Consider the following 13,765-nt stretch of genomic DNA (forward strand, 5'->3'; position numbering starts at 1 on the left):
TGCGTCTCCTTAATTCGATAATTCGGATATCAAAAGGCCACTACTTTATTGATTCGGAAAGGATACGTAGCAGAAGGAAAAGAATATAGAACAAATCGGGTGCGATGGACAGTTAAGAACTGGCCGCGGCGGTGGTGGAGTACAAGTCAAAAATTAATCGAGAGATAATCGGAATCGTGCGGATTAAAATATTGACGGCTTTACGGTTGCCCGGATAGTTCATGGTCTAAATCGGACCGGATCATTTTTCGATTTGCGAGGAAGACATCGAAAATTTATTACTGTCTACTACTCCCATCATTTAGGATATCGAAAAGCAAATGGAAGAGGAGGATCCTAGCAACTATCCGGGCAGCTCTGTGTCAAGACATCATGATCGTAATCCCATTGGCAGAAATCAATGGGGACCAACCGGTATGTAAATTTTATAGCCTCTATCGTTCTCTACTAAGATCCAGTCATCATGGTCATTGGACAAATCAGGTGTGACTCGGCGCTTGTTTTCGTTCTGTTATACGCATCACATTCGAATCGGAAAATCATGAATCAACCGTTCACAATTGCAATTCGCTTCCAATCTCCAAAAATCCCATTTAAAGACGGCCGCCTACGAATATATCCGTATCCGGGAAAATGTTGCTTTGGAATCCTGCTGAGGAAATGAGAATATTCATCATCTTTCGATTTAAGCTCATGAAGCTAGTGCTCCCGCATATTGGCCCTGCATCAACGTCTGTTTATCCTTGTCTGTTCGGCATCCGAGTCGTACATTGAACGCTATGAGTTTCTGTGAAGATTGTATCAAAGGTGCGTAGCTGCAATATCAAAAATGGCAAACCTTTTTTAATTCAACCAAGGGGTCAAACACGACGGAACTCCCGAAGGGAAGTGGGAAACTATCAACGGAGTTGAATGCTACGTTGGCACTCCCAGTGGTGAATAGCAGAAAGACAAAGTTCTTCTCTAACTCAGCGACATATTCGGACCACAGCTCCCGAATGCTCAGGTACGCCCACTGATTTTCAGTAATGTCTTGTATACTAATCCGTCTATACAGCTTTTGGTGGATGGTTTTGCAAAGAACGGTTTCAAAGTACGTCTGTCCTTTATCGATCACACCCGCCTTCCAACCGACTAATTTTACCACAGACAGTGGCCCCCGATTTCTTTGAGAAAGATAGAGTGCCTTTCGATCCATTCGACTCTGAGGTGCGTGAAGATTTGTGCTGCGCTTCATATGTCCTTGTCCAACATCATCATCTCGATTTTCATAGGAAAAACGACAACCCTTTGACCTCCAAATCTGGTTTAGTCGCCACGGACCCCCATTGCGCGCCCTCTCCTTGACAAGGTCATTGCCGCGCTCAAGGGACAAGGTGTAACAGCGTTCGCTGCGACTGGGTATTGTTATGGAGGTATGCCAACTTTGATCCCCTTCATTGTATTCTATCTCGAACGGTTCATAGGCAGACTTGTCTTCGATTTAGCGTTTGAGAATATCACTTCTGCGTCTATCGCGAACCACCCATCGCATTTGAAGTCTCCGGATGATCTGGAGGTATGTACTTAATCGGTCTCACCGATTGACTAATACTCAACCAACTCCCAGAAATATTTCTCCACCTCCCACGTTCCACTGCTTCTCAATACTTGCACCGTCAACGAACAGTTCCCTCTACCCGCCCAATCCCAAGCCGATGTCCTATTCGGTGAAGGTAAATTCACTCCTGGATACAAACGCGAGTATTTCGATGGCTGCACACATGGATTTGCTGTGAGAGGAGATCTGAGCATTCCCCAGGTGAAAGCGGGGAAGGAAGGAGCATTCAAGGCTGTGGAGTGGCTGTATAAATATGGATTCGGACCAGAGGGGAAGGCATCGAAGTAAGCAAATTGGCTCTAGTCGCTAAACATTGTATGTAGAATGATTAAATCTTGATCAGCACCTATGGTCCCAATCCTGGTCGTCAATGGACAATGTTATCGAAAATTTAATTCATTATCATTTACACAGTGCTATATTGACCTCATCATTGAGCAGGATTTTCGACTTTTGACGATAGATATCATATGTAGAACCGGTAGGCAGATTCATTATCACGACACGATTCATCCTGGCGTTTTCTAACATAGGGGATCCACCGACCAGTTGTCAACATTTTGTTTTTTGACCCTTCAGATTGAGGACGTCGTAGTTGTGTCATCTCAGCAGGCGAAAATTTGTCCAACCAACTGTACTGAGGCTCAGACTCGTCCGACGAGGGGATATCATCGCTAAAGCTCTCAAGCAAAGTTATGTTGGTTTCCCGTTCCAAATCAATGATGTTGATTTGCACTCTCGTCAGACGAGAAGAGACTTCCTCCCTTGCCATCCGAGTGCAATTGGGTTCGTACCTGGAGGCGATTCATTTTTTCTGCCAGAAGTCGAGATTCAAGGACATTAAGGAGTAATTTGGGTTCCAGATGAACGTCTCGTTCAAATTTTCCGAATTGAAGGCATTCGAGATAAGGTAAAGGGCCTTTTTGTTCTTCCTGAAAATAAGTTGATGCAGAAAGTTTATAGAGAGTATTTTTCCCCAGTGATAGTCAAAAGGAAGAGTAGAGCTGAAGCTGCTGATAATGGAGGAAAAATCTTTCTTCGTGAGAGAGTCTACGCGAATCAAGGACAAGTGAGTCAGAGGACATTGACTGCGTTCGAGGATAGGATAGGACGTTCGAGGATAGGATAGGATGTCGAGTAAATCAACCAGTAGTGGCTCAAGATCGACACGACGAGCGCTAAATCCACCAGAAAATTTAAGGCACAATTTGGAGAGGGAAGGTACAATGAGTAGCGATAACACCTGGCTACACCGCTGCACCGTTCTTTTCTAGGATTTCATTAGATCCGTTTCAAAAATTTCTGATAGATCATATTTCAATGATTTTGTCGTATTCTTGCAAATATTTGTAGAATCATTGAGTTTTGAAAATTTTCCATGGATGTTCTGACAGAACGAAGAATCTTTGACTTTTTTTTTCAAAAATCTAATGAAAGCCTTATTTTTGAAAAACCCTTCCTGCTTGCTGGCAGTTCTCAGACCAGGCAGAAAATAAAATTTTGTTCAAGTCCGTCGAACAAGTGGTCAGATGACATCGACTTACAAATTCCCATGCAGTGAAAAAATTTTCATTCCTTCCTTTTTCTCCTGCCACGACGATGCCAGTCCACTTGCACAGCTCTCCCTGGTTTGTCAAGGCCTCAAGATCAGCTTTAAGCTCTCAATTTCGGCCTCAAGGCTCTAATCTCAACCTCAATACTTCAGCATCAACTTCAAGGCCTCACCAACTTCAAGGACTCAACATCAACTTCAAAATTTTACTTTTCCTCTTACATCGCTGCGAATCGATATTATTATATTCTTCAAGTCAAGGATTGTCTGGCATGTCTGTGGGTGCCTACTACCTCTCAAATGTCGACACACTCTCTAACATCAGTCTGATATTCATGTAGGTAGTGTAGATCCTAGTGTAGTATCTAGATATTGCGCAATAAAATTTTTGTTTGTTGGAAAAAAGGATGAACCGGTTTGAGCCGGTTGAATTGAAAAGAAATAATCCCCAATTTTCAGTAGTGTGCGGGTTCATATGTGCCGTCGTTTTATTCAAATATTTTGAAAGGCTGTGGATAGATTGTTGAAAGTGCTCACTTTTGAAAATTCAGGCCAAATGTGTGCCTGCTCGTTCTTGGAAAAATTCCATAATACATTAAAAGATTTTCAAAAGAAAAACTGATAAAATTCTTTCAAAGAACCGTGCCGCAGTGTACGAACCAAGACTTTTCTCTCGGGAAAGACGGTGAAGTCACGTCCGGGATGACATAAATATCTTAAGCGACGTCAAGTATCAAAGTATGTATCACCTTGCTTGCAATGGTCATTGAACATGCATAACCTCGAGCGCCCGTGCAAAATTTCCTTTTAAAGTTGTCCTTATAGGGCAAAAGGGATCCGGATGCAGCCCTTTTACTTTCCCTTCATCTAGCAGACTCCGACTCCACCCCTGCACTTTACCAGCTCACAACAAATTTCCTCACCTGGCTCACCATAATCCATCATCCCTAAGCTTTTCTGCTTGCTGTTTCACACCGAATTCCCTCACCGTAGCAGTGAACAGACGCAAGCAAGGTGTGTGTCCCCAACGGGGTACGTTAATGTATATTGCCCAAAAATTTCACTCGAAAAAAATTGTAATTGAGTTGGACTTTTGTTTCTCAATTTTTCGTTTTTTCGTTCCGTCTTCGTTTTTGAACGCGGTATGGCTGCAACCGTGCTCCATTCGTTTATCCAATGCTCACTTTTTAATGCTCCTTTTATTCCCAGTGTTTCGTTATCATCCTCCCAGTTTGTCTCCTCCAAAGCTATGGCTGCATTCCCTTCCCTCGACACCCTGTCTACTCTGCGAAATGCGCCCTCTCTGCCTGATACTGTGAGCTTCCCACCTTTCTTCGTCGTTTTACTTGTCTAATATATACAAGGCTAATCGCAGAACCGTCTATTTTTACTACGTACATCCCGACTTTCCCTTTCCACTCCGCCAACCTCTGTCGTTTGAGCTCTCTCCACAAGTTGCGCACCACCCTCGGCCTTGGATCTCTTCATTCCTAATCGCGATTCAGCAAAGTGCATACCAGCCTGCAGGAGTCATTGCTCCTACACTTGCTTGCCTTGCTGTCGACGAGGTTGGCCGCAATACAGAGATCATCATGCTCTCGATGCATCAAGGTCCGCCATATGCCATCAGTCAGTGCAATAATGCTTCTACATGTACACGCACTACGGAGACCTGTTACTCCATCACCCATGCTTTTGGGATTGCAATTGATAGTGAAGGCCACCTTCGTGACGTAGATGCGGGGGACCAATGGGTCCTATGGAATTGGTTTCGCTAGTTCGCTTTTTCAAAACTAGATTTAATGTGTCTTAATTTTCATCGGTCCTTTCTAGCAAAGCGTGCTTACACCCTATTACCTCGCACCAACAATACGATCCTCGCATCTAGGTAGTTGAATCTCGTGTCATTATGTTTTCCGTACGCTCGTTTCATAAATTCCATGGCTTTGCAGATTTATGTGTATATAAAATTGTGTTCTTCGTTACTCTCAAATGATATAACTGTCCGATGTTCCACGTTCTAACACTACAAGTGAATCGGATATTGTTCGTGTGCACCGTATCATTCAATGTTGAATCTTTACCACCATTTGGCCTTACTATTTTCATTTCCCAAATATCCATCCTCATTTGTTCACTTCTCACCCAACAATCATGTCGGTCAAACGAGGAATAACACTATATTCTGCTCCTACACCAGCGCGAGCTGATCAGGGGAGTAATCTTAAAACCCACTGAGCGCCTTGAAGGATGTCTCGGAGTAAAGGAAGAATTGTTTTGAAGATCGCATCCTAAATGTAATCTGTACGGAGAGGAATACGAAGATGAATATCTGTAGGTACTCATATCAAATATGAAAGGTTGATAATTTATAAACACCTTGAAGGGTATACTATGCACTCATAAGTTGGAGCATCAGCGTGTCGCTGATTCTAACTGCACCATCCACTTTGACACCACATTATCATGGGCAGGTTGAAACAACGGAAGATGCAATTCAGCTAATATAGATTATAGACCAAGGTGACGCTATAGTCCTCCAAGCATCTGTTCAACTACCATCTGCATCTTCTTTCTTGCTCTCTTCAGCAAAACGCGTGATGGCATCTTTATTGCTTGATATAGTACGTGTGAGGTTTTGGCGATTCCCAGAGGTTCACCGACAACGGTGAGAGAGGACGACTGTGCTTGGGTGGTTGTTGATGGAGTATGTGAGCGATGGAGCGGACCAAGCGGCTCGGGAATTGCACTGTTCCAGCCGTTCGCAATCTGCTGCGCTGGAGACAGACCATCACAAGAATCAGCGACACCTGGTCGAGCTGCAACGATTCCATGGTCAAGGGAATCAGCGCTCCAGACTGAGCCTACTTCGACGGACAAGAGGGAAACAACCATCCCTTCCTGAGGCTCTGCCTGCATTGCGCCACTGGAACTTCCAGTACCTCCGCTAAACTCTAATGCCTGAAGACCATGTTCTTGGAGGCGCCGATTGAAAGCGTCAGGGCTGCTGCCAGCGCCACCAGAGTCACCTGAGTTTCCATTTCCACCATTACCCCGTTTGGGACCGCCGGCTTTGTCTCTCTCATTACAGGCTGCCAACCAAGCCTTGCCTCGCTCACCATGATAAAGTGTCAGGAGATCCTGAATGGACTCGTATATATTCTTGACCTCAGTAACAATGTTAGAGGCTTCTATATCCCGAATCGGCAATTTTCGAAGAGCTGTAATGAGCATCTCTGAAGGTAAACAAGATAGCCCATCGGTGCCACGAAGACCTTGGTGAGTGGCCCAGACATGCAGGGAGCGGAAAGCATTCAGCAGCAGAGCAAATGGAGAGGTGTGCGTGAAGAGGAATCCTGGATAAGCAAGGTCTTCCTGAACTTCAGTGATTGCGGAGGGATGTGGAATCAGAATGCATTTAAAGATGCTTCCGTCTGTCTGAGGGACGCCTTTAGTCACGGCACAGCACAGGTAGAAGAATACTCACAAATTTGTCGAAACCTGGAAGAGTTCCGTTTCTCATCTCCACCCACATACTCTGTCTCTCTTTGCCACGCCTCGTTCGTCTCCCTACTACGGCTTCAAAATAAAGAACCATCGCTTTGAGCAGTTCAAGATGGGGAAGAATGATAAAAAGGTGATCGTCGAAAGCCGAGTGAAGATTATTGCGCACTGTATACAAAGATATGAAACGAAAGATATCATATATCGGATCAAAGCTTACGAGGTATAAGAAACAGTCTGCTGTGAATACACAATGAACGAAATGGCATTCCAAGGATAAATTCATAGAAGGTGAGCTAGGATAGGTCAGGAAAAAAGGGAAAAAAAGGAAAAGATTGAACAGACTCACGATATGGTCTGTTGTCTTTGTTGCATTGGGCAAAAGGACATGAGCAAGCTGGATGAGGAGATTGGCGTAGGGCGTGGTATGGCTGATATGACAATGAAGTAATCCGACGTGTATCAACCAACCCAGAAGCCATGACTTGGCAACGTTTGATCTCCCTTTCTGTCGTTTGCTAGGAGTGGAGTATACGCTGATTGAATCGCTGTTGATGTTGCCGTGAGCTTGATAAATTGAACTCAATTCGCGCTCATCCTCTCCATCTCCCTCATCCAAAGTCAATTCCTCGGCCATTTTCTCTAAGTTATTCTCTGGTGCCCGTTGAAAGTACCCAACAAGCTTTATTGCGTCTGATTGAGATTGACATCTTTGCACTCCTTCGGCATTGAACGATACAGGGAATTTACAACTGAGCGCTGGCGAAAGATTGTCTTCGAGTTTTCGTAAAGTCAAGTCGCGTCTATTTGCTTGCTGCTGGGCAGCGACAATACGGTCCATTGGAAAGGTCGTTTGAGTTGTGAGGCAATTTGATTTGTCGGCATGGTCCGGACTTGACCATTTTGGTTCACCGTTCAGGCACCAAATTACTGAGATTCGGGGTGAACGAACGAGAGATGACATACAGCAGTCACCAGTCACTGATCATGTCACTGATCGTCACTGTGACTGGCTACGTCTCTTTCTCGGTCGTAAGCTTTACTTCCAACACCCATCGATCCTATGTAAATACGTCTCTGAGTTTTTCGGAAAATCGAAGTTAATGACGACGTTCACAGCCTAAGTAGATAATCTGGCATGTAACGGACTGTAACGGAGTGTCACGCGTTACTGGTTACTTAGCGCCTGATTTAGCGCTTCGTTCGGACTTTACCTATGCCTGCTCGTACTTATGCTTACCTATGCTAGATTATGCAGTATGAATATGCTACCATATATGGAACGCTGACTCTTGTAGGGTATATAAGGATACTCGATTGTACTATGTACCCTAGGTTATCCAGAAAACTCCCCAGTTACAACAGTTCTCTCGACGACCTACCCTCAGTCCCCATCTCTCTCTCATGTGGTGTTACTGTGATTCGTCACGCTACCGCTACAATGCACTAGCCAAGTAAAGGGTATAGTGCAAGTCGAACAGCAGGGGTTAATCAAAGTGCCCTGTGACCATGGCTTTTTGAATTTATTGTGGCAGATTGGCCTCACTTGCGAGATCGCCGCAGGCAGTATGAGTTAGCATCATACGATGGGATGAAAGTGATGATAATCGAACCGTCTGATCTGATAACTCAGCATTTAGTGCCGCCGTGCGGTTCCCGACTCCGAAAAGTTTTGCTATCTCTTAAATATTAATTTTCATGACCATTTTGTAGAAAGTGAAGAAGTACATCTCTTTGATATATCCTGTTGACAAAATGGCGTTATCATCTGAAGTTCGATATATATAACATGTGCGAAGCCTGGCCCTCAGTAGTGAAGGTGGTTATGTGGATTTTGAATGTCGCAGCCATAAACTTTCCTCATCATCGCATTGCATCGCGAACGTTGCAAATGGGAAATCCCTGGCCTGCACAGCGGCTGGGTTTCTGCTGATGACAACCGTGTTGTAAGACGAACGGCTACCGTTTAGGAGTTCTGCAGATACTGGCGAAGGGTGTTGTTCGGATAAAGACTCTAGAAATAGCTGGGAAAGAAACGGGGGTGGCGAGAAACGCTTCATCAGAATCAAATCCATTGTGTCGATAGGTATAGAGTCGGGGATTGAAAGCCATAATCGTGTGACATTATTAGCAGTACTGAAATCCAGGCGATTCATTACCAGACACTTCGGAGTGAGTATCAGGTGAAGACGTTGAACGGCCGGGAAGAAATTGGGCCCGAGATGAACGTACGTGTAGCCGTCGATAGTTAAATTCTGTACGCGCGAAAGGTTGAGAGTGGATAGCGCTACTATGGTAGTCGGATATCGGATGGCGATCGATAATGTACAGGGTGTACATCGCGAAAGTATTTCTGTAACGCCTTTGAGAGCATTAGATTGGACTGGAGTGGTACGAGTAGATATGGCAAGCTCCAGTCGCAGAGATTGTATCGTTGGTCCAATAGCACGGTTTGAGCGAAGAAAATCGCAGAATCTGCTAATAGTGCGAGGTTTTAGGAGTGCAAGCTTTTGGTAAATGATCGGAGTCAAGCTAACAATAGAAAATAGTAGTTCATAGATAATTCAGGGAAAAAGTGAAATAGTTGCATACATTTGCTTGAATAGTTTTGAAACAAGACTTAGCTGGAATACTAGACGATATTTTTGATTGACAGATAAATCCTTTCTGTCGTGGATAGAGGTGTGCATCAACAAGAGCAGCTCTCGTTTGAGTTCCGCGGGTACATCGGAAAATCCTGCCGGATCAGTATTAGAAGTTGCTGAAAAGGTGAAGGCCCGAAACATACGAAAAGCGGTTGGAATGGGCGTTTTGGAAGTTGGATTCCTCGTTTTTTGTTTCTTTTTGTGCCGCATAATGGACAGATGGTGGAGGTTTAAGTTCAAGGCGGTGTTTAATACGTAATACTGCAGCCCACTTTGATGACGTAGATCGTCACTTTCTTTCCCCCATCTGCACCTGCTTTGCTTCGTTTTCAATACGATTCATCATTATTGGGGAGTCCCGATACTTTCATACATGTTTCACGCTTCTGAAACGCCTACATATATAGTCCTTTTTGTGCTCGTTCTTTTAGGGTCAAAATGTTATCTTCGCCCCCGCCCCCGCCTACAAGGATGATGAAGGCGAACCGATTATGTTTCTTATCCCAGGGCTCACTTGCATTGCCTCGTTTATAGGAACTCAATAGGGTTGGGGACGAAGCTGGGATCTTCCAGTGCCCGTCGCGTGAGGTTGAAAGATTGAAAGAGTAAATTTGGGTACATTTTGAAGGTACATGGCTCACAGAGGCATAACACGGTCATTCTATTCCGCGCTATTATTGAACTTCCATGTAGTATTTTTCTTGTCGTTCATGTATTCCCTGTCTGCCTTTCTTCCTCTCTCCCTCGAAATCATCCCCTCAACAAACATACTCAAACGTCTCCCCAAGCATCGGATCAAACGGCTTCACAATCCTCCCGATTGTCGAACGATATTCGACATTGCAAACGCAGCGATGTAAACTATCCGGAGGCGCGGGGAGGGAGTTGAGGAGGCGATGTCCACTGAAGAGAAGGGAGCAAAAAAGAAGATCATAGAACAGTGAGCTAAAGAGTTCTTAGAAGGAAGTGTTGTTTATACTCACAACACTCTGAAAACTCCATATCCACAGCCATCCTCAGCAACATATTCGTCGGCTCGTTGAAATAGACAGGGAACGAGATCTTTGTGAGGTCTTTTCCGATACTATTTTTGAGCGCGGACCAAGGGGAGGTTGCAGGTCGTTCGGCACGGATAGGGAGAGAAGCGCAGAGGTAGGCGTAAGGGGAGTAGGAGGCAAAAGGAGATGAGGCAAGAGTAGAAGTGACAGAGGAGGTAAATACATCGGATGGATCTGGGACGGTAAGAGGGGTAGAGGTAGATATCGAGGAACTTGGAGTCGCCGTCGCCGTCGCATACGCAGCCGTAGTCTTCTCTATCACCCTCACTTGCGGTGGATAAAGCCCCTGGCGAAACGGAAGGATCTAGATAGTATCCCAACGCAGTCGGGGTTTTCAGCTCATCTTCTCCTACCAAGGCACCGCCAGTATTGGGCTCGTTGGGCCACTCCCGAGGACCTTACTCCCCCTCTTCAAACTATTGAAATTCCTACTCGTTCTTTTCAATTGCCTCTCCAAGCCCACCTCCTCCTCCAAAACCACTTTCATACTCTCCTCCCACGCCTTTTGTGTGCGTTTCGCTTGATTCACCGTGACTTCCAATTTTTTCTGAGCTGTCTCAGAAGCACGAAGCGATTCTTTGGTGGCGCGGAGGGATTTCTTGGTGGTACGGAGGGATTTGCGTGTTCGAGATAAAGAAGAACGCGTGCCGGAAAGACGGTGTTTGGTGGATGTGAGGTTGGTTAGGAGGTGGGATTCGCGAGAGGCGGTCATGGAGATGTAGGTTGATATTAGATTTTTCAAGTTGGAGGGATGAGAAGGACAGCTGAGTCGTCATAATTTCAATCTGGTCGAAAATGAGCCTGGCTTGTTGGGTATAGGTATCTGAGTACGGGAGTGGCAAAGATACCCCGTCGTCGTCCTCATCGTTGTCATTATCTCCATCGTGTTCCTCGTCATACTCGATGTCCTCCTCCATCCCCTCGGGATCCTCATCCTCCTCATCATCAGAATACCCAAATCTCGAATTTGCCTTCCTGGAAGCTCTCGAAGTCCTTGACATTCCCAACATTCGGGACTCGGCCTCGCTGTGTAAACCGTGCAAATTTTTATGCAAGCTCTCCACGTCTGAAGGCGGGTTAACGAGGTCCATACTGGATTTGTTATCGGCAAAATTTGCCTTGCGTTTCTTCCGTATGGTAGATAGCCCACCGATGAGGCTGTTTGAAATACTGCTGGAAATACTCGCCACCACGACCACTCTGACACCACGCATAATTTCTCCGGATTTTCCCATCCTCGCCGCTACCCTGATTTCCTTCCTCAACACCTTGGCAGCTCGAAGTGTTCCTACTGTGCTCATACTTTGAACACTATGAAACGCCAACCCGACCCGAGTTTCGGCAGCTGGTAGACATATGATGATTGATTTCGGTTCGGAATGAGGGACGTGTGGGTTACGAAGAAGAGGAAGGAGGGACTGGATAATGTGAAGGGACGTGAGCTGGGTTTGGGTTATGTAAGGGAGGTATGTGTCGACAAGAGATATGTGTTCAAATGGAGCAGAGGGGTGAAGAGAAGTAGGTGGTAGAGTGAGTAGGGAAATGATAGAATGAATATAAGGATGAGAAGAAGGAGGAGCATAAGGGTCACCAGCAGCGTTGATTGGGAAGTGACGGGATAAAGTTGCACGCAATGAGCGAAGGAAAACCGGGACAGTATTGATGTGAGCCGGATCGAGAACCGGTGCACGTACAAATCCATGGGATTTTCGTTCTAGGTCTTCGACATTCTCAGTCGAAGATACACTTGTATTCACGATATATACTTTGGCTTCGAGATTAAGGATGAGCGGGAGTCCATAGGGTGAGTCACCTCCGAGGACGACGACGACTTGACGACAGCTATGACTGTGCTCTGGTCGACTTCGGGATCTCCTTCCAGCTCTAAGGTAGCGATAGCCAGCCAGCAGCCCTGTCCCAACACCCAAGCCTACAACAACAATACCACCAACAATCCACGGATGATTCTCCACCCAATCCCTAGACTTTTCTTCCCAGCTCATTGGTGGCGACGGAGGAGGCGGTGGTAGAATTTCGAAATCAACTAGTCCAGGAATTCGCTTTCGTACGCTCATTGTAGCGTCGTTGATAGAAGCTGGTATTGTTGGCCCATATCGTGCGATACCGAGCCATAATTGATTAATGCTCTCGCGGATTCCAGGGGTAGGAGCTGTGGCGGTGAAAGAGGCAAAGACATATTCTTCCAACGCATCGAGGTATTCTCCGGGTTTTTCTATCGTTGTCTTCAATATTGAGGTCGTTCTTAATCAAGGTGTACGTAGAGAAGAAGAAGCGAAAAAGACCGGGCCGATTTACTCTACGCGCTAATTGTCACGCGAGCGCTTAGTGTGGCAAGTCTTCACATCGCGTCCTCTCACAAATCTGTCTGCCAACAACTGTGCAGATACAATATCACTCAGATCTATTCCATGCCTATCTAAGTCTTCTCCCTCCTAGCTGGATGCTACTAGCGGTACCCGGGGGAAGAAGAATTGTCGAAGGATCAATTCAGCGATTGGGTCGAAAATGAGCATATACTTGAGGAAAAGGTGAAAACGGAAGGAGGAGAAAGGAGGCCAATGTGCCTACATATCTATTGAATACGAGTTCTATGAATTTGGCTGCTCCAATGGACTCTAGGTTTCCATCCGCTGATATCTATGCAACACCTCTCGAGTGTCATTGACGTCGTTGATCCACATCCACACCCACACCCACATCCGTCATGGCCTGCCTAAAGACCCAGGGACTCTACTTAAGTGTTTGTTCATCAGAAACTTGCACATTTTATACTAGCAAAAAAGAAAAAACACGTCAACTTCATGAAAATGTATTGGAACCGGCGGCGGATTTACTGCATACATAGTAAGTAATAGGGAAAGAGTAAATGTACTTACCAATTTCTCCTCCTCGATTATTTCTCTCATTACTATATACGTATCGGGGGGCCCATAGTCAACAAGCTCCAATTCTGCCATGGTGCCATCGATAATAGTCACAAGCGCATTATTCAGGTTGTTGTCACTAGAAGGATTTGATCAGAATTTCTACATTACTAGTAACCGGTAAGCTGAAGATGGGGTTGTCAAATAGTAAAAAAAAAGCAAAAGTCGGCAGGAAATATTCCCTGGCGGCGGTCGCAGAGGTGTGAGCTCTGGGTTGTCAACTATTGTTCGGAAGGGTGGAGGACGAGGTGAAAGTAATACTGATAGTAACCCAAAAACGCAGTGGTGGAAGGAGTTTGGGAATGCTGGGTCGAGTGGGTCGAAGAATTCTCTACGGCTTTGAACACTGAACGTACTGAACAGCCGCATGTATCGTATGTCACTCTCGGAATTTGGCCTTCAAGAACGCTTACTGTACGTTTGCACGGAGCTATGACTAGGATTGTCTACTCTCTATCTCT

The 13,765-nt window shown here is 45.4% G+C and overlaps 5 protein-coding genes across 5 annotated transcripts; 2 read left to right on the forward strand and 3 right to left on the reverse strand.

Moving 5' to 3' along the window:
* Positions 1-779: 779 nt before the first annotated feature.
* C8R40DRAFT_1159771 (uncharacterized protein) lies at positions 780-1,888 on the forward strand (the record flags this gene model as incomplete). Its single annotated transcript, XM_046229930.1, has 8 exons — positions 780-807; positions 858-919; positions 944-955; positions 992-1,093; positions 1,150-1,209; positions 1,313-1,415; positions 1,467-1,558; positions 1,610-1,888. The coding sequence occupies 8 exons, from the start codon at positions 780-782 to the stop codon at positions 1,886-1,888; spliced, it is 738 nt and encodes a 245-aa protein (XP_046088430.1).
* A 2,206-nt stretch (positions 1,889-4,094) lies between these two features.
* Positions 4,095-5,361, forward strand: C8R40DRAFT_70379 (uncharacterized protein). The gene is made up of 4 exons (XM_046235919.1): positions 4,095-4,166; positions 4,362-4,467; positions 4,528-4,929; positions 4,986-5,361. Exons 2-4 carry the CDS (start codon positions 4,445-4,447, stop codon positions 5,038-5,040), a joined length of 480 nt encoding a protein of 159 aa, XP_046088431.1. The 5' UTR covers positions 4,095-4,166; positions 4,362-4,444; the 3' UTR covers positions 5,041-5,361.
* A 120-nt stretch (positions 5,362-5,481) lies between these two features.
* Positions 5,482-7,618, reverse strand: C8R40DRAFT_70354 (uncharacterized protein). Its single transcript, XM_046235918.1, has 4 exons — positions 7,006-7,618; positions 6,877-6,952; positions 6,640-6,824; positions 5,482-6,590 (listed from the first exon to the last, which is right to left on the reverse strand). Exons 1-4 carry the CDS (start codon positions 7,495-7,497, stop codon positions 5,682-5,684), a joined length of 1,662 nt encoding a protein of 553 aa, XP_046088432.1. The 5' UTR covers positions 7,498-7,618; the 3' UTR covers positions 5,482-5,681.
* Positions 7,619-8,010: 392 nt separating this feature from the next.
* On the reverse strand, positions 8,011-9,543 carry C8R40DRAFT_1095721 (uncharacterized protein). Its single transcript, XM_046227712.1, has 4 exons — positions 9,445-9,543; positions 9,249-9,393; positions 8,385-9,188; positions 8,011-8,331 (listed from the first exon to the last, which is right to left on the reverse strand). Exons 1-3 carry the CDS (start codon positions 9,509-9,511, stop codon positions 8,480-8,482), a joined length of 921 nt encoding a protein of 306 aa, XP_046088433.1. The 5' UTR covers positions 9,512-9,543; the 3' UTR covers positions 8,011-8,331; positions 8,385-8,479.
* Positions 9,544-10,106: 563 nt separating this feature from the next.
* On the reverse strand, positions 10,107-13,337 carry C8R40DRAFT_1168676 (uncharacterized protein; the record flags this gene model as incomplete). Its single annotated transcript, XM_046231233.1, has 5 exons — positions 10,107-10,204; positions 10,285-10,663; positions 10,721-11,123; positions 11,191-12,602; positions 13,257-13,337. The coding sequence occupies 5 exons, from the start codon at positions 13,335-13,337 to the stop codon at positions 10,107-10,109; spliced, it is 2,373 nt and encodes a 790-aa protein (XP_046088434.1).
* Positions 13,338-13,765: the final 428 nt, after the last annotated feature.

This window comes from Lentinula edodes (assembly GCF_021015755.1).
Source record: "Lentinula edodes strain Le(Bin) 0899 ss11 chromosome Unknown C8R40scaffold_10, whole genome shotgun sequence".
Taxonomy (NCBI): Eukaryota; Fungi; Basidiomycota; class Agaricomycetes; order Agaricales; family Omphalotaceae; genus Lentinula; species Lentinula edodes.